This window comes from Pantherophis guttatus, chromosome 1, assembly GCF_059756535.1.
Source record: "Pantherophis guttatus breed Tessera chromosome 1, ASM5975653v1, whole genome shotgun sequence".
NCBI lineage: Eukaryota > Metazoa > Chordata > Lepidosauria > Squamata > Colubridae > Pantherophis > Pantherophis guttatus.
Genome location: NC_142063.1, coordinates 195259136 through 195286960, shown reverse-complemented (window position 1 = coordinate 195286960; position 27825 = coordinate 195259136). Strand labels below are relative to the sequence as shown.

Sequence of the window (27825 nt, the reverse complement as noted above, 5' to 3'; positions counted from 1 at the left end):
AACAATTTCAGTAATTGAAACTTCTGTCAAGAAAAGCACATTGTATGGAAAATCATACTACGTTTAGATTTTCAGCAAAAAAGCACAATTCCTTTTGGAGAGGAGAAGGAAAAAGAAAGGATTTCTCTGGTTGTCAAGTGATCTAAGTAGATCACAAGGACAAGCCTTCTAAGATAATTCCCCTTGACAAACTCAAAGGTGTAAAAATAAAATCCATTTTCTTGAAGGCTGGGCAAAATACACACATGGATTCTTAACATACACATCACATGTGTATCAGAATATGACATACTGAGTACTGCCTCTTTAAAATTACATATGCATAAAGATGCCACCTACTGAGGATAGACTTTAGATGCAGACACACAGAGAGCCGGACTTCTGTTCTTGCTCAGCTCTAAAGAAGACCTGCATTCTGCAATTTCACTTCTAGAACCAGACAGCATTCTTCAATTTCATTAACTCTGCAGTGATTTTCAAGACTCTCCAAGTATTCTTGGGATTACAGCATATGAAGAAGTCAGAATTTATCCTAAGTACAAGCCCTAGAACAGGTACAGTCTGATATATTTATTTTTAAGTGGCTTTGTTTTTATCAGCAATAACAGTATGTACAATTTACTAGTTTCTTTTGATTATATCTTTGTTTACAGTCAAGGCATACTGATTTTTCTGTTCTTTTTTTTTTTCTGCCACAGAGAGAAAATAGTTCAACATTGCACTCTTCTCAGACATTATAACGATTAATCTCTAGAAATTTACACTTTATTCCTAAGGCAGTTTCTTTGGGGTGGAATTGTCGGAAACACTGACAGTCAGTGAAACTTAGTTCTGAATAAATCTGATACACATGGTGCTGTTAGACTTTTTTCTCTTAAATTTCACACAAAAATTATGTGAATGCCAACGGAAGAGTAACAAAGATTTGACCTGGCAACCACCTAATGCCTCAGGAAGCCTTTAACAAGTCTGCATTTTTTACCTTTTTCTTTAGACGGACTTAGGTGAAATGTTTTCCCTCTTCATTTGCATCACACATTCCTACTACACATGAAACATGATAAGCAGCTGAACTTTCCCAGAGACGTTTCTTATGGCAAAATCTGGCTGCTCATTGCCCTGAGAATCCCAATGTATTGTTTGAAAATTATGCTTAATTGTTTATTTGGTTGTGTGATTGTTTATGATGGAATATATAGGCTGCTCCAATTTATGATGACTGATGTTTGATCAGCATAAGCAGAATCTTCTTTACTACCCAGACAAAATACCGGACGCTGCTTGACATCTCCACCATGCAAAATAAGTCTAACTGTTTTGCAGCATTTGGAATCCAATTGCTCCACTTGGGTAGTTACATAATTAGATGTAAAATATACATTCTGATCTTGCAAATTTACATATGAGTCTTCCTTCCAGTAATGGAAACACAAACATGAGACTACATAAGATAATGTCATTGATGAAAGGTTATATAAAATTCCTCTTGTTTTCAACCCCTCTTTTTCCTGAGGATGTTTGCACCATTTCTAACCAGAACAGACAGATTGGATTAACCACATCCTTTCCCCTGGAGTCCAGAGGCTATTTAAGCAGCCATTGCACTGCTGATTTTGTTATAATGAACCAACCAAGTCCTATTTTTGCAAAGCATTTTTCCTTATATAAAAGAGGAAAGTGGTCCAGGTAAATGAGCAAACTACAGATCCAAAACAGTGGTGAAGTTTGAAATTCAGTTAGCTCTATGAGTCCAGTTTATAGATTTATTTATTTATTTATTTATTTATTTATTTATTTATTTATTTATTAGTTCGATTTATATACCGCCCTTCTCCGGAGACTCAGGGCGGCTTACAATGCATTAAGTAATTGCCTTCATACTTTTGTATATACCTGCTTAGTAGGGCTTTTTGGCCCCCCCCAAAGCGGTGCTCTATTTTATACAAAGTCAGCTTATTGCCCCCACAAATCACTCGATTCACTTGAATGGTCCAATATAGATGGCACAATATATATTTGAGAGACTCAGTGTTGAAAATCCTCCTTACTCATGAAAGTGGAAAACCCTTCATGGCCAGAACTCAGATCAGGGCATCAGAGAACCTTACCTAAAACTTTGGATAGCAATTCTTGATTTATATAATCATAGTATCTCCAAGCAGCTGAAGAATTTCATTCCCTTGTCCCTACAGGATGGAATCATTGATTCCATTGCACAGTAAGATTCTCCAACTTCCCTTTACTTTTCTGTATTTGGAGTGATTTATTGAGCCTCTGAGGTTAAGGTAGTTTATTCATGTCAAGAATCAATCAATCAATTTGTTTTGTTGACTTGAACAAAAGGTTGAGAAATTTAAACTGGTACTGGAATTATCTACTTGCAAAAGAAAATCTGGCTGGCATGAAACTCATCACACTCAATTTAATTACTTGGGTTGCTAAAATGCAAGAGTGGCAATTTTGTTTCTCTAGGAGCCTTTCAAAGATTGCAGAAGGCTGAAGGAAATTTAACTTTATTTCTTCCCTCTCCTCACTGTCAATCAGTGAGCTCTGTCTTTGTGCGGAAAATATTCTGATAAAATGTAACTACCTGAAAAAGCCCCTCATGTGGATTTGACAAAACGGACCTTGTTTTGTCTGACCATAAAGAAGTGGGAATGGATCTTAGAAAAAAAGATTTGTGACTGTCCTTCCCAATCTTTTGGCATGCCTCAAGATACGTTTTGGGGGAGAGAACTGTATGTTAGCCTTTCTCTAAGTGGGTTTACTTCTTTCCTGTCTTGAAAGGTAAGAAATGATACTGCTGCCGTTGAAGATGTTGAGAACATGACTTACAGAACAGTGAGATTTCTCCCATGGATGGTGGTGAAAAGATAAAGTTCAATAAAGCATCACTGAAGTAAAGAGACAAAAACAACACCATGAAGCAGGAAGCACATCATCCCAATAGCACATACCCACATACCAGCTTTGCTGCTATCTATGGCAACCATATTGGAGACTTCCCTGCTTATCAAAACTTCACCTTCCCTTTCAATTTCAGCTACAGTGACTATGATCTGCTCTTGGATGATGATGATGATGTGACCAAGACTCGCACTTTCTTCGCTGCCAAAATTGTCATTGGTGTGGCACTGGCTGGCATCATGTTGGTTTGCGGTATTGGCAACTTCATTTTCATTGCTGCTCTCATCCGTTATAAGAAGCTGCGGAATCTCACCAATCTTCTCATTGCAAACCTGGCTATCTCAGACTTCATTGTAGCCATTGTTTGCTGTCCATTTGAGATGGACTATTATGTGGTGCGCCAACTATCCTGGGAGCATGGCCACATCCTCTGTGCATCCATCAATTATTTGCGCACCGTTTCCCTCTATGTTTCAACTAATGCACTCTTGGCCATTGCTATGGACAGGTAAGGGGACTATTGGAAAACTAGGGTTGACTGGAGCCAGGAATTGCTGTATCTATTGTTTTTGCAATTAATTTCCCTAATCCTCTTTTCTTTTTTTTTAAAAAAAGTATGATTTATTGGAAGCCTTCTTCCATTTCAGAGCCCTTCACCATCATTGCACTGAAAGATAAATCACAGTTATCATTTGACATCAAAAGCAGAGAGTTATAATAAAAAGCTGCTGGGGGAATATCTGACAAAGCTTGCTAGGTCTTGGCAGAGCTGTGTGCAGATTGAAAGTGGGGTCACAGCCCTGCAATTTAGCAATCAACCGCCATTACCACCCCAGGTTTGGGCAGAAATCTTCCACTTATACCTCTGCTTGGGATAGTCTCTTCTGGCTTTCTGAGAGTGACATTGATGGCTTTTCTAAGGTTACTCACCTCTGGAATTCCAGTGATCCTGCATTACTACATTAATGATAGGTGATGGATTTCTGCTCTTTTAGAAGTGGTTATGAAGAAGGGAAGAATACTGTGGTTGCTGCAAATGGTTCCAAAGTAATAAGCATTTTGTTTTCAAAAACACAGCTCTTCGTTTGTTTCACATGCTGATAATTATTGTCATTTGCAGAAGAAGGCAATTTGCAGAATGAAAGCAAAATGCTTCTGAGAATTGTGTTTTCCCAATTGACCACTAACCAGCAGAAATCAGATCTCATTTTTGCAGTTTTAGAATGCTTAGACTGAAACAGCATGTTGTACACATCTCAGATATAAATCAAAATGCCGTTGCTTTGTTTGTCCTAGTGGGACTCGATCCCCCCCCCCAAACCATTTATTGCATTTCAAACATCAGGTTTTGAAATATATCGAAGGATTTGAACAGCGTTCAGATATGGAACACAGGCAAGGCTGAAAGGAATAACTTTCCAGCGTAATTATTAAGGAGGCTGCAATGAAACACTAATCATGAACAAAGATTGCTCAATTTCCCCTCCACAAGAGAATCTATGTTTCAGGCAACAATCCTACATTAAAGCAATTATGTAAATCTGCAGGCTTTTTAAAAAGATTTAAAAAGAACCCCAAAGTAATTCATGGGATTTTTTTTTGCATTTGAAAATGGCAAAGTTTGGATAAAATAGGTATAGATGCTCTATTAGCAGCAACTCTTAGTGTCAGTTAGATATGTGTGTGAAAAATGTTCTTGGTAGCAGCTTTCCTTCAGATTGCAAAACTACAATCCTCATCTCCTTAACTAGGACAGGTAGTCCTCAATTTACGATCACAACTGAGCCCAAAACTTACATTGTTAAGTGAGAAATTTGCTAAAGGAGTTTTTGTCCATTTTATGACTTTTCTTGCCACATTTGTTAAGTGAATCACTGTTAAGTTAGTAACACGGTTGTTAAGTGAATCTGGCTTCCCCATTGACTTTGTTTGTCAGAAGGTTGCAAAAGGGGATCATGTGACACCAGGACACAGCAATGGTCATAAATATGAACCAGTTGTCAAGCATCCAAATGTAAATCACATGATCATGGCGACACTGCAACGGTCATAAGTGTGAAAAATTGTCACTTTTTTCAGCGCCGTTGTAACTTCAAACAGTCACTAAATGAACTGTTGTAAGTTGAGGACTATCTGTACTGCTTTCTGACATGCGATCTGTAGCTGGGGATAATGGGGTTGCTGGGGATAATGGGGTTATAATCCAACTCATTTGGAGAGAATGCCAAATTGTGGAAGGTTTGCCCAGAGGATAGAATAGAATAGAATAGAATTCTTTATTGGCCAAGTGTGATTGGACACACAAGGAATTTGTCTTGGTGCACACGCTCTCAGTGTACATAAAAGAAAAGATACATTTGTCAAGAATCATAAGGTACAACACTTAATGATAGTCATAGGGAACAAATAAAAAATCAAATCATATTAGGAAACAGTCAATATAAATCTTAAGGATACCAGCAACAAGGTTTCAGTCATACAGTCATAAGTGGGAGGAGATAGGAGATAGGAACAATGAGAAGATTAATAGTAGTGCAGACTTAGTAAATAGTTTGACAGTGTTGAGGGAATTATTTGTTTAGCAGAGTGATGGTGTTCGGGGGAAAACTGTTCTTATGTCTAGTAGTTCTGGTGTGCAGTGCTCTATAGCGTCATTTTGAGGGTAGGAGTTGAAACAGTTTATGTCCAGGATGCGAGGGGTCTGTAAATATTTTCACAGCCCTCTTTTTGACTCGTGCGTTATACAGGTCCTCAATGGAAGGCAGCTTGGTAGTAATTGTGTTTTCTGCAGTTCTAATTATCCTCTGAAGTCTGTGTCTGTCTTGTTGGGTTGCAGAACCAAACCAGACATCCTATAAAGATAGCAATCCTTTCTGTTCAAGCATTATTTCTATCTTGTACAACAGCTTAATCTTGGAATGAGCTAAGGATATTTATGACATCAATTTTCAGTGGCCATTGACATATTCAACATCTAATGGCATGTTTCAAATATACATTGATACATTCATCAGCATATCTGTTTTTATAGACAATTATACTGATGTGAGGGGATGTGGTGGCTCAGTGGGTAAGATGCTGAGCTTGTGGATTGAAAGGTCGGCAGTTCAGTGGTTCGAATCCCTAGTGCCGCATAATGGTGAGCTCCTGTTACTTGTCCTAGCTTCTGCTAACCTAGCAGTTCGAAAGCACATACAAAATGCAAGTAGAAAAATAGAGACCACTTTTGGTGGGAAGGAAACAGTGTTCCGTGCACCTTTGGCATTTAGTCATGCCCGCCACATGACCATGGAGATGTCTTCAGAAAGCGCTGGTGCCTCAGCTTTGAAAAGGAGATGAGCACTGCCCCCTAGAGTCGGGAACAACTAGCACATATGTGTGAGGGAACCTTTACCTTTATACTGATGTGATATCTTTGCAGAATAGGCTAAAAATGTGGAAGAATTGGAATTTGTCATTTCTTTTTAAAATATGGACCTGCCCTAGAGATATCAATCTTATATATGAAACTATATGATGCACCATGGGATTCTCTAAATAATTACATTTTTAAATGTGCCAGATTAATAGCAATGTATAGGGAAACCTATAAATAAGTGTATACTCCCTTCAAATAGTTTACTCCGTGATGTACCAGGAATAATTTTTTTACACAGTTATTTGATACTACCTGTATCACCATCTGAGATGTTGGATCTGATGTACAAATAATGGGAACCACCTACTCAGTTAAGGTCAAATAGAAAATATTTGAGAGCAGTGAAATGGAAAATATTACGCTACAGCAGAAAAGATTTGGTGACAAAGGAAAGACAAGATTTGATTTTCTTTTTTATTGTACAACCTGACTTTGGAGAATGTCACTGTCATGTAGAGAGAAAAGATGTGAAGAGAAACTCATCTCAGTGTACAAAATGAGTTTTTTAAAAAATCTAAAGAAGGTGTTAGTACATTCTGATATTCCTTGAAGAGCTAATAGTATGATGCTGTGAACATTGACCAATAATTCCCTAAAGGTAAAGGTAAAGGTCCCCTCACGCATATGTGCTAGTCGTTCCCAACTCTAGGGGGCAGTGCTCATCTCCATTTCAAAGCTGAAGAGCGAATGCTATACGAAGACATCTCGGTGGTCATGTGGCCGGCATGACTAAACACCAAAGGCACACGGAACGCTCTTACCTTCCCACCAAAAGTGGTCCCTATTTTTCTACTTGCATTTTTTACATGCTTTCAAACTGCTAGGTTGGCAGAAGCTAGGACAAGTAACAGGAGCTCACCCCGTTACGCGGCACTAGGGATTAAAACCACTGAACTGCCAATCTTTCGATTGACAAGCTCAGCGTCTTAGCCACTGAGCCACCATGTCCCTTTTAATTCCCTAGGGCTATGCAAAACTTCAGTCCAATCACCTAACTGAAGAAGAGCTATGACAATTTCCACCTTCATCCCACATACACAAACCCCACATATTAAAAGTGAAGCAATTGCATTATTTCTGATGCCTTCCCTAACTATTCCAAATAGTTTTCCATTGTTGGAAGAGTCTTCCTGATCAGGCTCAGAAACCTCTTCATACTATTAGAACTGAGAGGTCCTTGGTGCTCTCTGAGCTTGGTTGTTTTCTTGCAGTTGTTTTATTACCCAAACTAGGTAATATCATCAACCAAGTTCAGAGAGCACCAAGGACCCCTCATGTCAACCCTGAGCTACAAATATTACCCTTTATTGGCACTATCAGAACTGCTGTCCAAGTCTTCAAGGTGACACAAAGTGGCTCATTGAGGGAAACCACATTGCCTCTGAAACTCGATGAAACAAATTGTATAGTCTCCCCAATGCAAATCCAGACCTCTTCAGACAGAGCCATAACTCTCACACTGTCAGTCACCCAAAGTGTACAGATTCTGGCTTTGCACATCACACTAAGCCATGGCACTATAAATAACCCATGATCCACACATACATAAAATCATAAATCATGTATTACAAAAATCAACATATGGATTTTTATGTTGTACATGGCTGTAAAGTGTAAAGAGCTGTAGGAATAATTTGTTTATTTTTTTATTTTATTTCAAATTTATATACCGCACCTTCTCCTGAGGGACTCAGGGCGGTGTACAGCCAGATAAAAACATATAATACAAACATTAAAAACAATTAAAAGAATATATATTAATTTGACCCCAGTTTAAAAAGACAAACCAATTAAAATATTTAAAAATATGTTAAGCCAGCCCGGCTTGCTGAAAAAAGAAAGTTTTAAGGGCATGGTGGAAGGCACCGAGGTCTTGGATTCTCCTTATCTCTGGGGGCAGCTGGTTCCATAGGGTAGGTGCCCCCACAGAGAAGGCCCTCTCCCTGGGGGTCACCAGCCTACATTGTTTGGCTGATGGCACTCCGAGGAGGCCCTCTCTGTGGGAGCGCACGGGTCGCTCTTAGGAGTCAGAACAAAGTGCCATAGCCTATAGTCCAAAGGACAAATGGGGATAGAGAAAGCATCTCAGAATTAACCCTCCCTAATTCTCTGAAATTAAAGGCAGGGGAGAACAGGCACTGTGTATGATTGTGACCAGTGTCTGCAGGTTTATCTGAAATCTGAAGAAATTAGAGAAGCATGGTCCCAGATTCCTTTGAACAAGTGGTATCTTGCTGTTTTTTCTGGAGTTATCATGTCCCTTCCTATGTATCTCTAGGAGTGATTTATTATTGGATGCTATGTTTTAACATTAGTGGAAGAAGTCTTTTGATCAAATATTAGGACAATGTCTCTTTTCTTGGTGGCCTGCAGATGTGGCCCGCTTTTCATCAGCGGTGAAATGCACTTACCTTTGCTACAGGTTCGGGAGTGTGAGAGTGCACACCTCTTCTGCGCATGCAGAGAGCCTTCTGCGCATGCGCAGAGGGTCAAAAATGGGACGTAATGAAATCCCAGTGGGTGGGCAGAGCCTCCCGCCACCGGCGCTACTAGTTCGCACTGGGATAAACTATAGTTAACCAAACTCTATTTTGTCAAGGAATGGTGGGTATAGTAGCCCAACAGACTGGGGTATGTGAAGTAGGGAAAGCTATATTTGGAGTCTACAGAGCAATGATGATGATGGGAGCTGTACTCCCCAGTTGAAAAAAAAATTATACTAGGGCTTGAAATGCAGGATAATGAAATGCAGAAATTGTTTTCCCAATTTCTCGGTTAGAATTAGTAGCATTATATCAATAATACAGTGTCTACAATTTCATTTCTTAAATATTGGAATAAGAGCAGCTCGGCAGCCAATAAAACAAATGGCCATTTTAGTTAATTACCTTAAGATGCTTTGAAGCAATAAAAACAAGTGGCTCTTTTCTAATACAAATTTGGAAATTTCTGTATTTTGCAGGTACCTTGCCATTGTTCACCCATTGAAACCTCGGATGAATTACCAAACAGCAACTTGTCTAATTGCTTTGGTGTGGATCGTCTCCCTGATCATTGCAATACCATCAGCCTATTTTGCAACCGAGACTGAACTATTCATGATAAAAAACCAAAAGAAGTTTTTCTGTGGACAGATTTGGCCAGTCGATCAGCAGATGTATTACAAATCCTATTTTCTTTTCATCTTTGGTGTCGAATTTGTTGGACCAGTCTTCACCATGACCCTTTGCTATGCCAGGATTTCACAGGAGCTTTGGTTTAAAACTGTGCCAGGCTTCCAGACGGAGCAGATCAGAAAAAGGCTTCGTTGCAGAAGGAAAACTGTGCTGGTGCTCATGTGCATCCTAACTGCCTATGTTCTCTGCTGGTCACCCTTCTATGGCTTCACAATCGTCCGTGACTTCTTCCCCACTGTCTTTGTGAAGGAAAAGCATTACTTGACAGCTTTCTACATAGTGGAATGCATCGCCATGAGCAATAGCATGATAAATACCATGTGCTTTGTGACAGTCAAGAACACCACCATGAAATACTTCAAGAAGATTATGCTGCTTAGGTGGAGGTCCACCTACTATGGATCCAAGGCTAGTGTAGATATGGACATCAGAACCAGTGCAATGCCCATCACTGAGGAGGTGGACTGCATTAGACTAAAATGAAATCTTGACAGATGTTAGTCTCACAGCCAAGATTCCATAGCCTCATTCATTCACAGCTTTGCTTTCTTTTCTTCTTTTTTCAATGTGTCAACATTTACCAGGAAAGTTGCTGTCCAGCAGAGCACAGACTGAACAAGACCCCTGAAATGCTCCAGAAAGCAGAACACTGGAGCACAACCAGCTTTATCACTGTTATTTCACTTTGTTGTGACTCAGTTTCTCTGGTTTGAAATTATATTTACTGTATATCTAGGCTGGAAATCAGAAAATGATTGAGGGAGGGGGAATGGGATTATTCCGAAATCTAAGATTCTTTCTTGACTCTCATCAAAATCCCCATTACTTCATGTCAGGACAGAGGCAAACAACATGCCTGTTCACTCCATGTGTAAGACAAAGAAAGGCAAGGAACCTTTTATGATCAGCCAATTGTTATGGACCAATGAGCTTCAAAATGTTCCTTATTTTATCAGAACCTACCCAAGCAATTCCAATACTGTGATAAGGTCCCTTAAACTGGACTCTGGAATGGCTGAAATTAGTCAAATTTTCTGTAAAATTTCTGCTCTTTTCTTTGTAATAGTATCCCTTTATAGTATCAGTAATATCCCTTTCTTGCAGAAATCTTGTAGCCTATTGATGTTTATAGATGTATGGATGAGATGTTTTTATTCCTACTACAGGCTTGATACAGCTGCTATACTTTCTCTCAGTCAGCTTCTTCCCATTTCTCAAATCTATTTAACTTGCATTTACATTAGGGAAAAAGAAAACAGACCCCCCTATATTTGGAAAACACTGGGTTTTTTCATTATTATGGTCATCTTTTTATTTTTATGTATGTATGTATTTATTTATTTAAATTTAAATTGGCTGCCTAACACTGTTCTATCATAACTTTGATGTGACTCTTGTTTAAAGTGATCTAACAAGCTACATAGGTAGATAAGGATCCCATTGTTACTTTAGAATTAATGAACTTCATATTGCCTTCTGAACCATAGTTTTTTTGAGATGCCCTATCGTTTTTCAGAGCTTTCTAAAACTGGTTTGCTTCAAAACAGTTAAAAAGGAAAGGCCTTTCTGCCTTCCTGTAATTCAAGTGCTGAGTAGAAGGTGGTCAATTATGCTTGTGGTACCCAGATAGAAAGAAAAGCCATAGAGATCAGTTAGCACACATGTACATAATAGGGAGAACTGAAAATATATTCCTGGATAGATATAATTCACAGAAAAAAACTGGGAAAGCTGGAAGATGCCCAAACATTGTGCATTTTATGTATGGTGCATACACAGTACTCATCTTTTCTTTCTTACAGATATTTACCATGACTTGAAAAATGCAAAGTACACATTGCAAATCTGAAACACAGAACAAATGTTGTCTGATAAGAAAAAAATAATTCCCTACTATTCTCCTGAAACCGAAATGTCCTTCCCGTCCCCCAAAGTAATGCAGTCAAGAAAATCAGGGAACTTACCAAATATTGTGAACTGGCCTTGCTGAATATGACCAACCTCCTGATGAGTAGACTTCAACTCCCAGAATTCCCCAGCTAGCTTTAAGTATCCATGGGTGCAAGGTGACAAGTGGCAAATACATCCTGCCCGCTAAGTATGATGTTATAATGCATGTACGATGAGGCAATGCTTGCATCATAATGTCACAATGCTTGAACTGACACTTATGCCTTTAGCATAGCCATTGCTAAGCATTTGGGGAGTTGAAATCCCACCCATTTTGGAGGGAGCCCCAGATTGGGCAAAAGAGTTTGGGCTTCATCCCCATTGTCTGCAGGGTTACCCCACTTGGTAAGAGGAATCTTGACAGACTACCTACTCTGAGATTTCTCCAGGACAATTTATAAGGCATTAACAACATCTCCAGCTAAGAAGCTTACTTGAAAGACCCAGGAACTTTGGATGCCATGAAAAGAACCAGGTTTGTAATTGAATAGTTGGGGAGCTCTAATTATTGTAACATTCCTACGATTCCCTCCAAATAACATCATCCCAGGCTAACAGTGTAAGAAGAGATGGTCAGTTCTAGAGTATGATCTTTGTTAGTGCGATAATCTCTTTCCTTATAGCCAAATATATGGAGGTTTACTCAAAATTATCCCATCAAACCTACTGGAACTTGCTCCGAAATAAAGTTGGAGTAAACTAGGTAAAGGTAAAGATTCCCCTCGCACATATGTGCTAGTTGTTCCCAACCCTAGGGGGCGGTGCTCACCTTCATTTCAAAGCTGAAGAGCCAGCGCTGTCCGAAGACATCTCGATGGTCATGTGGCCGGCATGACTAAACACCAAAGGCGCATGGAACACTGTTACCTTCCCACCAAAGGTGGTCCCTATTTTTCTACTTGCATTTTTTACATGCTTTCGAACTGCTAGGTTGGCAGAAGCTGGGACAAGTGACGGGAGCTCACCCCATTACATGGCACTAGGGATTCGAACCTCTGAATTGCCGACCTTTCGATCAACAAGCTCAGCATCTTAGCCACTGAGCCACCACATCCCTATTGGAGCCACCACGTTTACTATTGGAGTAAACTACTAGGAGCTAATTATAGGCTCAATTGGTTCTAATTATTATATGCTTTGACCACACTATAGTACAACCCACACTGACAAACTCTGCATAAACTTCCACAAAACCAGTGCCATTAAGTTCATCATACACTCTTTCGTGAGGAAACCACATTTTTGAAACAGACAGTAGCAATCAATGGGAGCCTGAATGCAAATCAGGATAGTTGGCTTCATTTGTTAGGATTTGAGAATTTCATATTGTAAAGCTACAAACATTGGTCATTTTGTAAAACTAGTTTTGATGTCAAGTGGAGCTTTTGTATCTTGGTCTTGTGTATTTATGAATCAATGTGGGAGAGGAGGTTCACAATAAAATGTTTAAGATGTGACAACCTGCAAGAGATCTATCAATAGATTTTAAGGGCTCATTTGAATGGGATTTATCTCAAATACATGCGTTTTCCACATTTTCTTCATTCTTGCACCCTGAGCTAGTGGTAATAGCAATCTCTTGATGAAATTGGTCCCCCTCAAATCTAATTTTATCTCACATAGGAAAAGGGAAACAAGCAATCTCTATTTGACTCTATGAGTACATCAACAGAGATGTACACCTCATATTCATACTGTATAGTCTTCTTCATCTAGTAATATCCAAACTGCTGGTCATCTCAACCATGCTGCAAAAGGAATAATGCATTATCTTTCTGATCTCTCTCCCCATCCCCACCCTGGAGAATATCAGAAAAGCTATCTTATCAGCTCTATTTCAGCTTCCTTCTTCAAATCCCACTTGCAGTCCTACTTTGAAGAAGGGTAGCTATGCTATTTGTCAATAGAAAAGGCACAAGAAAAGAAAGGAGTCTTGTGCTAGGTTTCAGATTTATTGCAGTTTTATTATGAGAATTATTCAAGGCACAAAGTACTTGCTTCAAGATTGTGTGTGTGTGTGTGTGTGTGTGTGTGTGTGTAAAGAAAAAGATAAGATTCAAAAATAATACAGGTAAACATATTCTATGATAATAGACAAAATATATATAGAAGTTAAACACAATAATTATAGAGTTCTACAAGAGACACCACAAAACTTGCACCACAGCATCATAACACAAATACTATAACTTATATATTTACATTAGATGTCAGGACTCAAGGATAAAGTACATGTCATCCTTTTTCTATCATCATGACAGAGGCATATAGCAGTGGTTATCCTTAAAAATATATAAGCTAACTGTAACACAAACTTTCTAGCTTTACTGGATTCATTTAGCAGTGGGAGAGATAATAGAAACAATGGTTCAATTAAAATCTATTTAATTAATGGTTCAACCATGGAACTAATTACACAGAGAAGTGGGAGTTTAGATGTGTTCAAGTAGAAACTGCATAGCATCCATCATGGTGTAGGGGTTAATTTAAACACTTATTCTTCCTTAATACCCATCATCTGTAGTCATGCCCAAAATCCCCAACTTAGGAATTAACTGTGAATGCTGTATGTGTATTTGGAATGTTGATGTATCAAACCTAACACACACAAACACAGCTAAACAATACAAATAATTTTATAAAAGCTATACTGTACTGATATAAGACAGGGTCATATTTTCGGGGAAACATGGTATGTGTGTGTGTGTATGTATGTATGTATTTATGTATTGAAATGTTTTTTTCTGGTCACATCCTTAGACCAGAGTGATAAGCCCTGGAGTTCTATTAATACTTTACCCAAAATCCATCTCCCAACAGCACATAAAATATGTACTGATAAGATCTCTGAAATGCAGCCTTCTCCCTTCAGTCATGCATAGCAAACACAGATGGCATAGCATGTTATATCCATAACTACCTATTCCATTGCATTCTGGATTAATTGAAGCATCTGGATGATCCGAGGGCAGTCCCATGTAGTATTACAGTAGTCCAAACAGGAGGTTACCAAGCCATGAGTAACCATACCGTGTTTCCCCAAAAATAAGACCCTGACTTATATTTTTTGAACCCCGGAATAAGCGCCTGGCCTTATTTTCGGGGAGGTCTTATTATTTTGGGGCACATGGAGCAAGATGGGGCTCCTCTTGCCGTCTTACCTGATTTCCAGCTCTGCATTTAAAATTTTTCGGAAAGGGCTTATTTTCGGGGGGGGCTTATTTTAGTGCATGTGCTCAAAAGTCCAATTGGGCTTATTATCAGGGAATGTCTTATTTTGGGGGAAACAGGGTAGGCAAGACCTCCTGACCTATGTACTGGTGCAATGAGAGAAGAAGAATTTGGGGGGAAAGCCCTCATGGCCATGGTTTCCACTTGCTCTTTCAACAAGAGTGAGAGTCTAAGAGAACCTCCAAACTCTTCATCCTTTTTATCTAGGGGACTTCAACCCCATCCAAATTTAAAGATGGAGAATCTCCAGACTTGGGAGATTCCTAAACCCATAATTACTCTGTTTTGCTTTGGGTTAAATCAAAACCTATTCTTTCCCATCCTAACCTAACCTCCAGATACTGAGAAAGCATTTTGATGACATCCCTTGGCTCACATGGGGGTGGGGGGGAGAGTATAAAAGCAAATCATTCGTAAATTGATGATATCTGATTTCATACTAATCATACCAGTGGTTTATTTATTAATTAATCATATTTATAAACCACATATCTCACCTCTACATGATAGTGGGCAGTTTACAGGTAAAAAAAAAAAGTCTGTTAAATCTTTATAAAAAAATAAACAGTTAAACATTTAAACGTTGGAGAGAATGCTGGAGGTTTCACATATTAGTTAAATAGGAATTGAGGGAGGAGCCAAAAGAAATAGGTCCTTCCCATGCTAACATCAGCTGGGATCAATCCCAAAGCAAGAAGAACTTCCACTGCATTATGCTTCCTAATCACCAAAGCCAGGACAGAAAGACATATGGTATTACTACAAAGAAATGTTGCCACTGATACCTTAATAGGACAACATACAAATACCATTGTGCGTTGACCAGACCGTTTAAAAAGCAATTTATTCCCTTTGAATGTTAGTCCTGCACCATCTTCCAGTTTCGTTGACTAACACCATCTGGGATGATTCATTTAAAAAAAAAAAAACTCTTCAAAGAGAATAGTCATTTCCTCATAATTAGCCAACCTGTTCCCAGCAGGTTATTCACCATAGGCAGAAATTTTGTCTGCTGTTGTGGCACGAGAATACTCCAACATCAGCCCAAAGGAGCATTTAGTAGCTTTTACTAGGGAGAAGTGCTTATTAATAAAAGATTGCTGAATGAATATGTGCGAGAAAAAGAGCGAGAACATGAATATGCATTTGGGCTTGTGTTGTATAATTGCCACCAGTTGCTTGTAAGCTGCCTTGAAAAACATTTGATTGCAAAAAGAGCAAAATACTTGAACACATCAATATTTTGACATTCAAAGCACTCCTTCTAGACATTACCAGACTTATCATCATATGTAAGAAAATAAACTCGTCTCCAATGCGTATAAAGATATAGAGAAACTGTTTTGATATAAGTTGCTTTAGAAATGCTTTTTCCTGAAAAATGGCAATAAATCTTCCAAAAGAAAGACAGGTTCTTCAGTTGCTATTTTTCTTGATTATTTTCACTGCAGTAATTCAGAACTCAATACTGGGCATATTGACATTATTGTGTTGTGTACCTGATCACCCAGGCTGGTTTTGGTAGGTTTTTGTTTTCTTTTTAACAGTAAAAGAGTTGGAAGGGACCTTGGACGTTATCCAGTCCAACCCCCTGGAGACCTGTACTAGGGATTCAAACTGCCAAACTGCTGTCCTTTCTAATCAACAAGCTCAGTGTCTTAGCCACTGAGCCACCTAGTCAGACTTGTTTTGCAAGAAATGCAGAAACAATAGCAAATACTAGGAAAGTGTACAAAAATGTTTTTAATTCTCTTTCTTTTCACCTACTAGAATTACTGGTTATCAAAAAAAAAAGAGTTACTTTCATATTATGCTCAATTCCTGGTGACCTCATAGACATATTCATGTGTTTCTATCTCCCCCACCCCACCGGCTGAGTCAAAATGTTTTTATTGCTTTTTTCCAGGGGCATTTTTCAACTTCCCAATCTACCTGGGACCTTTAGGTGACCTCCCATCTGAGAAATATCATTTCTGATCCTGCTTAGTTTTTCAAGATCAGCCAAGGTCAACTAGATGCTGCCATTTCCTGAATATAAATGGTTGTTTATCAAAGCAACTCTTTTGATTCACTTTTTGTTGAAAGAAAGAGAATCTATAAAGGGCTGGGTGCTGTTTTTTGTTTGTTTGTTTGTTTGTTTTTGCTTGCAGCTAACATCACAAAGAAATAATAATTAAGTTTAACTTTATGGTAGTTTGAAGGACAAAAAAAGTCAAGATATTTGTCTCTTCCCCCACCCCCCCAAATCTAAATAATCATTACTTTCCATGATTTCTTGACAATCTCCCTTTCAGTCATACAAGAATGAGACACATTCTAAAGGAGCACATATATTTAGCCTTCGGTATTTAAAAGGATAAATTACTTTCCATTTACAATGTATTTGAGTTAAATATACTCACTGATGCAATACATACTGCTCCCAAAAGAAGCTTCTAATATTTTTAAAGCTGTGCCTTAAGAAATTAAAATATGTTTAGGATTTTTGCTATAGTCCTGAGCTCAGTCAAATTGGCCTTCTACAGCCCAGCTGTATACAGTGGGAATATCACATATCTTCTGGAGATAAATAATGCAATTATGGTTTAACATAATAATATGGCCAAAATAAACATGACAGGCTAGAAAATCATTATGTTTAGGCTCACCATCATTTACTAATGGTGTCAAGAAAAAGACATAAATCATTCTGAAATATATTGCTGCAGATTGTCATAAATTATGGTGGTATGTATCATTTGTAAGCCTGATCATCTTTTATGCCAGGGTGATATTTATTATATCTACCATTCTTTATTTATATAGTTTATTTAAAACATTTTAAATAGACCTCCATTTTTAAATGAACTCTGGGCGTCTTCCAATCAATAATGAAAACAATATCAATATGAAACAAAAGAATACATATATCTATTCAAATCATAAATATTAACAACTTGGCACCACAGCTAAGCTTCCACATGCCGTCCATTGTTAAATCCTATTCCCCACCTCATCCTACATTCCTGTTTTTTCAGGACCTGGCTGGGCAAGATACCAATTAATTAATGTTTTTTTATATTGACAATGTCTGGTTTTCAGAGCAAAACAGTGTTTTATAACAGTTGATTATACAGGGACGTGTAAGGAAATGTTACAGTGTATGAATGTCCTTTTACACCAGCAATTTTTTTTTTTTAAGTTGACTATATCTCCTGGTTTGGAAGTCAAATCACAGAGCTGAGAAAAATCTTGAAAATTGTCAAACGGACTGTTTGCTCAGTGCAAGATCCACCGGGCAAGATGCATCTACACAATTCTGGAGATAGCTCAGCCTTTATTTCCTTCCATTGAAGAGTTTTATCACACAATAAGGAAAGCATATTGCTTTCTAGATTTTATATATTAAATATAGCTTATATATTTATATTAATTTTATTTTCAGCCTCTTGCCTGCACTTTGTCATTTTGTCCTATCGCTACATCACTTGAGTGCTCATAAATGACACTTTTATTGCAGCAAGATTATTATATGCACAAAGATGGAGAAATAGTGGAATAGCCAGAATGGAGGAATGGATCGTGAAGATGACAGAATTAGCAGAAATAGCAAAACCTATTTGGTCAAGGATTAAAGAGTATGAGAGCCAGTCTGATGTAGTGATTAAGGTACCAGGCTAAAAACTTAAAAGTGTGTGAGTTCTAGTTCCACCCCATATAGACTTGCTATGAGTGGGGTGGTCTCAAATTTTGATTTATACATCAATAAATAGGTTTTCACAAACAGAAGGCACCTCTTTTGTCCCCTACAATTCTTCTAAATACAGGAGGGAAAAGAAAAAAGAACTGGCTGAAAATGTTAGCTGTGCCTGTTAAGGACAGGGGGAGGAGACGTTCAGATTGTCCAAGGGATCTTGTAGTTTGTATATAACACAGGTTGCCCAACCCTGCCCTGAGATATTACTTCCCATGTTGAATGTCTCCAACCACTGAAAAGCTTGTTCTAAAATCTAGTCCATTTTCCTAAAATCTAGTCTATTACAATTTTCCATTCTAAAATCTAGTCTATTTCCATTGATTAATTCTAGCCCCAAAAATCAACCTGCTTCATCTTCTATACAACAGCAGTACATCTCTATTAAAAACACTATGGGGAATCCACTTCTCCAGCTTACTGTCGACAAACAACTAAGCCAGCATGTAATGTTTTAGCCAGTATATCTAGCTCCTAAACTGCAAAATCAACAAAGAGAAGCAAAAGAACACAGTGCCCTGATTTCTGTTTATCGCTTGAAACAAATTATATGCTAATTCCCATCCTAGGCAGAAGTGAGTTCAATCATTTATATAAGGCAGCCATGCTTCCTGTAAAGCATCATACAACTGATAACTGAGGGCATCACCTGAATAAATTCCCATTCCGATATACAGTAGATACTTAAAAATAAACATCAAGTACTTGTTTTTCAGATATCTGTGCTTTTGCAGATGTTTGGCAGTAAATATCTGTGCTTTTGCAGATGTTTCTCCTGTTAATATCAGTATATATTGAAAAAGGTTAGTTATGCCTATTCTCTGTATATAGGGAGTGTCTTCCATGGAACTATGGATAGAAGCAAGTGCCTACTGGACTCACCCTCCTTTATATTAATCAAATGAAAGCTTGGAAAGGAAAGCAAGTCAGTTTATGGAGTGTTAACATTCAGAGAGAAGCAAGTAGCAACTATGGATCTCTTAGGATGCGTGCTATTCAATGACCGTTCAGCTAACTCTTCTATTCCAAGTGTGTAGCCATTATATTGCTCAAACTGGCTTGCTTAAACCCAGCCACCTAGCCAGAGGCCTCTTTAAAGTGTTCTTTCTTTCCCAAGAGTCCAATCCCCAAATACTTGCTTGTATTTTCTATTTTATTTTGAAGTCTATAACTGCTGGTGATTTTGAATTATCCAGTGGATTTTCTTTGGGAGCAAACTTTCTGCTCATGTGCATTGCACACACACACACACCCTTTGCTTTAAGAATTTCTTGTGATAGGTCAGTGAAAATTTTATAATACATTTTCTTCACATTTTCTCCTGTATCTTTTGGCACCAAGTTGTGGTCCACAGAGAACAATCAAATGGTCCATCATAGCTTTCCCAAATTCATAATGAGTCGGCTGTTCACAAAGAATTATCAGTGGCTGAACAGAGGTTCATTGAAACATACAAGTGATAATCCCAGTAGCACTGTAAGTAATGCAGTGTTGTATGCTTCATTAAATTTCTCCAAGAAGGGACTGATGAATTCACTAAAAAGCTTTCCTTTTAAGGGGAGGGGGAGTTAGAGGCTACAATACCACCACAATGACTACTACATGGCACAAAAGACATACAGACAACTCTCTTTGTAGCCATTTCATGATTGCTTGGGATTTTGCAGCTCAGAACTATTAGTCCTAGCTAGCAGTGATGTTTAAAAAGTTCAACTTTATCTGAAGCTAATCTTTGCCTAGTTCTCAATATGTCAAATGTCAGTCTTTCAGTGTTGCTGTAGAATGCATAATACTGGGCTGATTGTGTAGGTAGGATCAAAATCTAAGCACTGGAACTTGATCTATCATGCAAGTTGACAACTTACACTGTGATATTATAGAACTATGTTTATTTGTGATCTCAGCCGAGCCATTTTCAAGTTCCACAGAACACAGCAAAGTTGAATTCAGGAAGCCTCACAGCATTGAGAGAAGTCTTCTTTCTCTAATCTCTTAAGAGTTGTGTCATCACTGCTGCAGTTGGGAAAAGCACCATCCCCATAGAAATACAACTATCTCTAGTGGTTAAAAAGTCCTGACTCTGTATACTTATCTGGTCAAATTCTGTCATCCCCATTTTTCTGCCTGTTGGTGAGATCTTCGTGCTTTGAATGTAATGATTTTGGATGTAAGATGCAGTCAGACTCAGAGACCAGAATCTTCTATTATCTTTGAGTATGCTAAATCTGGAAATTCAGCATAAAAAAAAAATCTCACTTTTCTAAACCCTTTCTGCCATGTTTACAAATATGGATAGCACTAAACATTCCAGAAGGGTAGCAGAAGGCCTTAAAAGCCAGAGCTGCTCATATTGATGGCAGTATTGCCATGGACTATGTTGGCACAAACATTTTCTTTCCAACACAGGCATAATCCTTTTCACAAATATCAGGATACAGTACATAAACACATTAACTTGGTAAATTAATACAATAATCCTTTGCAATCCATACTCACTTTTATCTGATATATCTCATAACATATGCATAAAGGCACAGGTGTGTTTCTGTAAATCTGTTTAATCATTTAGAATTTAGAAGGAAGAATGACAAGGATCAGGGTTTGGTATCTATTTAACTATCCCATTTTAATATGTTTAAGTTGGTATTCCAGTCTTTGTCTTTTCACTTAGGTTACAACATGATCACGCAAAGTCACATACTGAGACAGCTTTACAATATTACACTATAATCACATATTTTTCCTGCATAATACTTTCTTTTACACTCCAAGTAACCAATCATTACTCAACAATGTTGTGTCTGAAGACCGTTTTATACCTTTGTGTGCATCTGCACAGTATTTTTCAGGCTTAGGGTCTGTAATAATAATTTAATTAGAGTAATTAAATATGGGGTGCAAAACTCAGTATATATATATGTATATTTTACACAGACACACACACAAAATATCTTTGCTGCCATATACTAATCTTTAGTTAGAGGTCAGTCTTAATAGTAGAGGAGTAGAAAGAAAATAAAAAGTGGGAAATAAATCCTGTTTTTTATAAAGCTTTTGCTGAGAATGATTTTAAGAGGCTCCTTAGTCAAGCAGACGCAACTTACTGTACAACTGGAAAAACTAAGAAAAATATTGGGACAAGCAAGAATTTTGCTTCCAAAGTTTTTCCCATATGAATTAAAAGAAAAACAGTGTATTACAAACATAACTCCACTGGTATAGAGTAGAATCCATAAAATGTACCTCCATAGTACATAAGTGGAATCTAAATGACAAGGAACTGAAATTTCTACTGACATCAAAGTGTGAATGGAATTATACAAAAGTATTAAGATCGCAACCTAGTAAATTATTGCATTCTCAGCCATTGAGGATGGTTTTATTTTGTTTTTGTTTTTTTTATTACTAAGTCCATCAACATCCAACAATTTTAATAATGATTGAGAAAGAAGTTACAGAGGAACAAAAGGGAAAACAAGATTAAGAATTGAGGTTTCTTCACATAGCCCACACCACCTGACGGTGCTTCAGACCCAACAAAACTTTTCCTGTACTTATTAGAAGTGATCAAATGTGATGTTATCTGGAGGATTGTCCCCAAAACTACAATCAGACAGAGAATACTTTTACTAAGACCCAATCCAATATGCACAAAATTATGCAATACTTTCAAGATCATCACATTATTTAAGTGGACAGGAAGCTACAAAAAGCCTAGTGGGAGAATCAAGAGACAGAAAAACAGCATGAATTAGAGAGGCTTTATTCACAAATTGCACTAAATTATTGCTTTAACCATTAGTACTGGAAGATCAGTGTATACAAAGCAAAGCTGTGTTCATAAATGATCACCAGAACTGACTGTGGTCTAATTTACATGGCACCCTTGATCTTCTCCTTTCATCCCAGAGTGTAAGCCTATAAAACTGTGTTCTTAAATGATAGGGAAGGCATACTCCAATTTAACATTGGGAGAAAAATGTTTCTAATTCTAAGAGCAGTTTGACAGTGAAACCAACCATCCATCAAGAGAAGGTAAGACCTCTCCCTTTTTCCAGAGCTAAAATTGAGCTGGATAGCTTTAAGGGAGGCTTTAATGGGTTGAGTGGGATTAAAGTTTGTGAATTAACTATCTCCTTCCATCTCTCTGACTCTCTCTCTGCTTGGTATATTTCAGATTTGTATAATAATTTACTCACCTGTTCCCTTGAGTCAACCAAACATCCAATGCACATCTTTAAGCTTGGAGGCAATAAATGCATTTCTAAAGATTCTGGAAGACCAAAGCAAACAAGATTTGCTACCACCGGTAATGGCAGTTGCCATATGTTGCAACAACAACAAAAAAAAAATCAGTATTTCTGGCTGCAGCAGTCTTTACAGTATCATCAAATTATAAAAAGCAGTCTTATCCAATTGCTCCCAATTACACCATTAAGGAGAAAGAGCTAACTAAATCTTATTAATAGATGTAAACTCTATTGGTGGGACTCCATTAGCTACAGTTCAGCTGTTTCTCATACTGTAAAATTATACAGCCTACTGGAGCTAGAAATAGAAAACCCCTGCTAGGATTTGTGAAACGATGCCCTTTCCATCTCTAGCCTTTCAGATGTGTGATACTATAACTCCCATATCCCCCAGTTGGATGCATAATCTATGCTTTCTGGAGTGTACCACATTAAGGAAGGTTATTGAGCATGCCAAATTTAAACTGGGTTTTGAAGCATTTGCATCCAGAGAATCATTCAAAGCACAGTACAGCAGTAAAAATGAGTAGTCCACTAAATAGTGCCTTAACAGGCCACAAGTGAAATAATTCATTTCTTGGGAACTGGGATAAAGACATTAAGCTACAATTGTATCCTAGAACTTCATGCTTTTCTGAAGTGCTTTTTTTTTTTTCAATCTTGATCATCCAACACCTCTACCCTGCCCCACGACTGGGTCACCTATCATCTTTTCTACCCAATCCTAAATTTCTTCCTCTTTCCTACCATTAGTGGAGTAACCTGCCTTTCAATCACCAACCAGTTTGACTTCCAAAGGATTCTTCTGAGCCTTTATAGCCTCCAGAATGAACTATGGCAAGTGGTTGGAGGTCAGATCTTCAATGTGAAGCACTCCAAGATGTCCACAAATGCAGTAAAATAATCCCGCGTATCAAATGGCATTTTTGCATGCACCTAAGGGAGGTACTGTATCTCTGGATTGCTATGGCCAACTAAAATATTATAATTTTTCTGTAACTTGTGTAAGATATGGCTAGCTTGGTTGTTAAACAAAAGGAGGAAAACATCATTGAAAAGGCTTAGAATGTACCATGATAAATTTTCAAGAATGTGGAAGATGTAATTTCACAATCAACATACTTCTTTATGAGTCATGATATTGCACAGATATCATCTGTTCCGATTTTGTTTTGCCGTCCTTTCCAAATTATGTTTAGATCTATGGAATAGGGATGTTTGTAAAATGTGGCTGGATGGTCACAAAACACCTGTTCTTCCAAATACAGAAATAGGATCTGACTTGGACTTTAGCTGCCAATGACTCCTGTTTTAATAAAATAGGAATGTCCATTGCTTTGAAAGATAAATCTATGATTTTGAAAATACCAATTGTACATGTGCTTTAATTTATAGAACACAAAAAAATATTACATTATCTAACAATAGCACTCAGCAATTGTCAATCTCTGTTGGACAATTGTAGAGGGCAGAGGGAATGGCCTTGAAGGATAGGAGGGACAGCTGCTACCAAGGCAACTGTAAGTTAAAAGGGGGACTAAGCTTGAATCATCAAAGTAACTTGAGAAAACATCTCAGGCAAGTCCCTGCCTAAATCACATGAAGAAATAGGGAAGGTTGCAGGAGGCAAACTCAGACCCGCAAGGTTTTGTTACTGTGGTTGTTACAATAAAAGTAGTACTGACTAACATGACATTGATTTCTTAGCCTAGTTCACTTTATAGGGCTGATATACCTATTAAGCTTCCTGCAACCAAAAATACCTGTTTCCAAGCATGTTAAAGACTGTCACATATAAGTCAGGAGAGATGTATTCAGAGTTATTCTGTAGGACAGAGCAAGAAACAATGGCACTAACGTTACAATAAGTAAATTTCAGTTTGACATCAGAGAATATTTTTTAATAGGTTTTTGAGTATGCATCAGGAGTTGGTCCATCCTCTTTGCTGGAAGTGTTTAAACAAAGGCTGGAGGCCATCTCTTAAGGATGCTGTAGAACAGGGGTCCCCAATCCCTGGGCCACAGACTGGTACCATGTTAGGAGCTGGACTGCACAGGTGGAGGTGAGCAACGAGCAAATGTGCAAAACCCAAACCATCCCCCCTTCCTCGGTCCTTGGAAAAATTGTCTTCCACGAAAACTTCCTTGGCACCGAAAAGGTTGGGGACTGCGGCTGTAGAAGTTGATTTAAGCATTGGGAAGAAGTTGAACTAGTCCCTTCCAAAATTTACACTGTGTGATCCTATGACTCGGTATGCCAGATAGGTCTTTCTGCTTAACTCTGTCTGTAAAGGGCTTTTTGGATGTTTTTACAATTCACTATCTAACCTCCTCCCCACAATACAACACTATTAGGATATATAGAGTATTATATGAATAGGCTCAAATTTTTGCTGAGCTGGAGTTGGAACACATTTGTATCTGATAGCGCACAATACTATTATATTAATAGAAATCTTCAGTGACTTTATTAATGGGAATGTTATCTACAGGTAACACACAGCTTTTGTGAGTGAGTTTTCATTTTAAACAGTTTTCTCCATGGCATTCCTATAATTTCTGAATAGATCTGTTTCAAAAATAACCTGTTTGTTCACTGGCCAGTCCTAAGATTTGATTACGGCAGTAATGAACAGAAGATTATGTAATAGTTGGAAAGATGAAAAAGATGAAAAAAAAAGATTTCCTATCCTATCTTCCATTTGGCTTTTAATAAAAGGTCCCCACTGATATTGAAGGAGTGAGGCTGGCATACATTTGCCAAGTTTGATCCAAATTCAAAACTAATTACCTATCTTTTGTTCAAATTGCAAAAAACAGCCCCTTTCTTTCCTTCATCTTTGAGATCTGCAGGTTCCAGAAAGCTAATTTCCGAGTCAATAAGTTGTATAAGCTTTTCTATCCCCTCTCCCCCACTTCAACCAAGATGTATTGATAAATGCAGGATTACTTTTCAATGTACCAATAACAAAAATGTATCAATAGATGGGTTGTTGTTGGTTCAGTGGCAGTTATAGAACAAGGGAGTTAAAGAGTTTTCATTTTAAAAATATCTGTAATTGAGAGAGAATTCTTTCAATCCCACTCAAGGGGAGCCTTGATAATTCATCATTTTAAGTGCCAGCATTAATCACCTGAAGAGATCTAAAATAAGGAACACATTGTGAGACTTTACTAAAAGATATTACTAAATATGTCAAAACATGACCAGTACTTTAGTAGAATATACTGTTAATATATTAACTTTATTATATAGCTAGATGTATCTGTCATAGTTTAGGACTGACTCAAATTCATCTCCTTACCTGGGCATTTCAGATTTTTTAGTGATTTTATACTGCTATATAAAGCTATTGGTGCTGTACATGCTATATCCACTTGTATACGATGTACATTTGTAAATTAAACAATGATACTTATTCACATTTTGTTTCCAGATGAAATTAGTGGAACTTGAATCTGCCCCATGTTTGTTTCTGGCTCCACTTGGTGGAACATATAATAAATCTTACAATATATTTATTTTTTTAATTACAAAAGACAAATAATGTGAAAATAAGATCCAATTATGTAACCATATATCTGTGGATATTTTATTTATTGATTTATTGATTTATTGATTTATTGATTTATTGATTTACTGATTTATTGATTTTTATATGCCACCCTTCTCCGGAGACTCAGGGCAGCTTACAATGCGTTAAGCAATAGCCTTCATACTTTTGTATATTTTATACAAAGTCAGTTTATTGCCCCCACAACTGGGTCCTCATTTTACCCACCTTAGAAAGAATGGAAGGCTGAGTCGACCTTGAGCCTGGTGAGAATTGAACTCGCAGAATTGCAGGCAGCTGGATGTTAACTGCCTTAGTAGGACGCATTACGCCACTCAGGCTCCTCCTGTCAGTTTTAAAGCAGGAATAGCCTATGACAGATAGATTATTGTTCTAATCATCAGAAGGTATGTGAAAACATTCATTTTATTATGATTAAAATGAGACAAGATGCTATTGGTTTACATATTTCCATAATTTTGTAACTATGTGAGGTACAGCAATGTAACATTGTATTCATCATATGGCAAGAGTTCATCATTTAAGTGTCAAACCGTTGAAATAATCCTCAGGATTGTTGACTATTACACTTTCTCTACTGGTTTTGAAAATGTGTTCTATTTCATTGGACTGCTGAAGGTCATCGCTCTGTAGTTATAATTCTGCTGATCTCACCCCAAAGTTAACTGCAGTTCTAATCTTGTTTTGTCTGGTCAACAATTTAGTTTACACAATGTAATTTGTGCATTCGGTAAGGTGAATGCAAGTGGACCGGCTGTTACTGGAAAAGTAATAGTGCATTTAACTCTTTTGAAATATTTTGCTTCTCAGAACCTCAAATGAAATACTTTCTGAAGCAATCTATAAATATTTCAAATGGATGCATATTTATCCCTCTAAAATATGACAATTCATACCCCTGAAGGTTACAATCTGCACAATGATGAACTGGAGGTTACTTATTTCATAAATAGAAAATCCATTGCACTCACCAAAAGCATATGGGTCAATGGCAACATCTTAATGGAAGCAGGAAGTATGAAGAAGACATAATGCTGGTTTTATGCTACATGGCTTCACATGCTGTATGTTTTCCAAAGGCACAAGGAATTGCTGATGGAAGGTGACTTCATAACTTTTACCTCTCTCCTCCTTCCTTTGGGGCAAGCAGCATTTCACAAACTCCAGTGCATATTTTACCAACCATTTCAATCTTCATGGACATGAGGTAGTGTCAGACAATCCCTACCATTATCATTGGTCATTGGAGTTATTATATAGGGCTGGATGGATGATGGGAGTTTTAAACCACTAACCTCCAAAGAGTCACTTATTGCCTATCACTGGCATTACTCAGAAAACTCTGTTCCATTTTGCTCAGGTCAAGCGTTCATTTTTCATCCCATTCATTTCTTTTTCCTTGCATGTCCATATTTCTTCTGTTCTTCATGAATTTACAGATTATTTGGATTTCCCGTGGTCTCAGGAACTTTTGTTTGTTTATATCCTGCCTTTATTATTTTTACAAATAACTCAAGGACATGAACATATTCAACACACCTTCCTCCTCCTATTTTCCCCACAACCACCACCCTGTGAGGTGAAT

General features: G+C 37.7%; 1 protein-coding gene and 1 long non-coding RNA gene across 2 annotated transcripts in view; one reads left to right on the top strand and one right to left on the bottom strand.

The window, feature by feature from the left end:
• The window catches only part of LOC148116713 (uncharacterized), a 34390-nt gene extending 8171 nt beyond the window's left edge, over positions 1-26219 (bottom strand). Inside the window, exon 1 of the long non-coding RNA XR_015731253.1 lies at positions 22615-26219. This is a non-coding gene — a long non-coding RNA (uncharacterized LOC148116713). The remainder of the gene's footprint in view (positions 1-22614) is intronic.
• On the top strand, positions 347-16798 carry PROKR1 (prokineticin receptor 1). Its single transcript, XM_087882282.1, has 3 exons — positions 347-554; positions 2788-3415; positions 9288-16798. The coding sequence occupies exons 2-3, from the start codon at positions 2922-2924 to the stop codon at positions 9982-9984; spliced, it is 1191 nt and encodes a 396-aa protein (XP_087738408.1). The 5' UTR covers positions 347-554; positions 2788-2921; the 3' UTR covers positions 9985-16798.
• Positions 26220-27825: the final 1606 nt, after the last annotated feature.

Bases quoted from the DNA above. Each gene is read 5' to 3' on its own strand.
- PROKR1 (XM_087882282.1), top strand. From the start codon at position 2,922: ATGAAGCAGGAAGCACATCATCCCAATAGCACATACCCACATACCAGC. The intron at 3,416-9,287 runs GTAAGGGGACTA...TGTATTTTGCAG, and splicing joins TTGGCCATTGCTATGGACAG to GTACCTTGCCATTGTTCACC.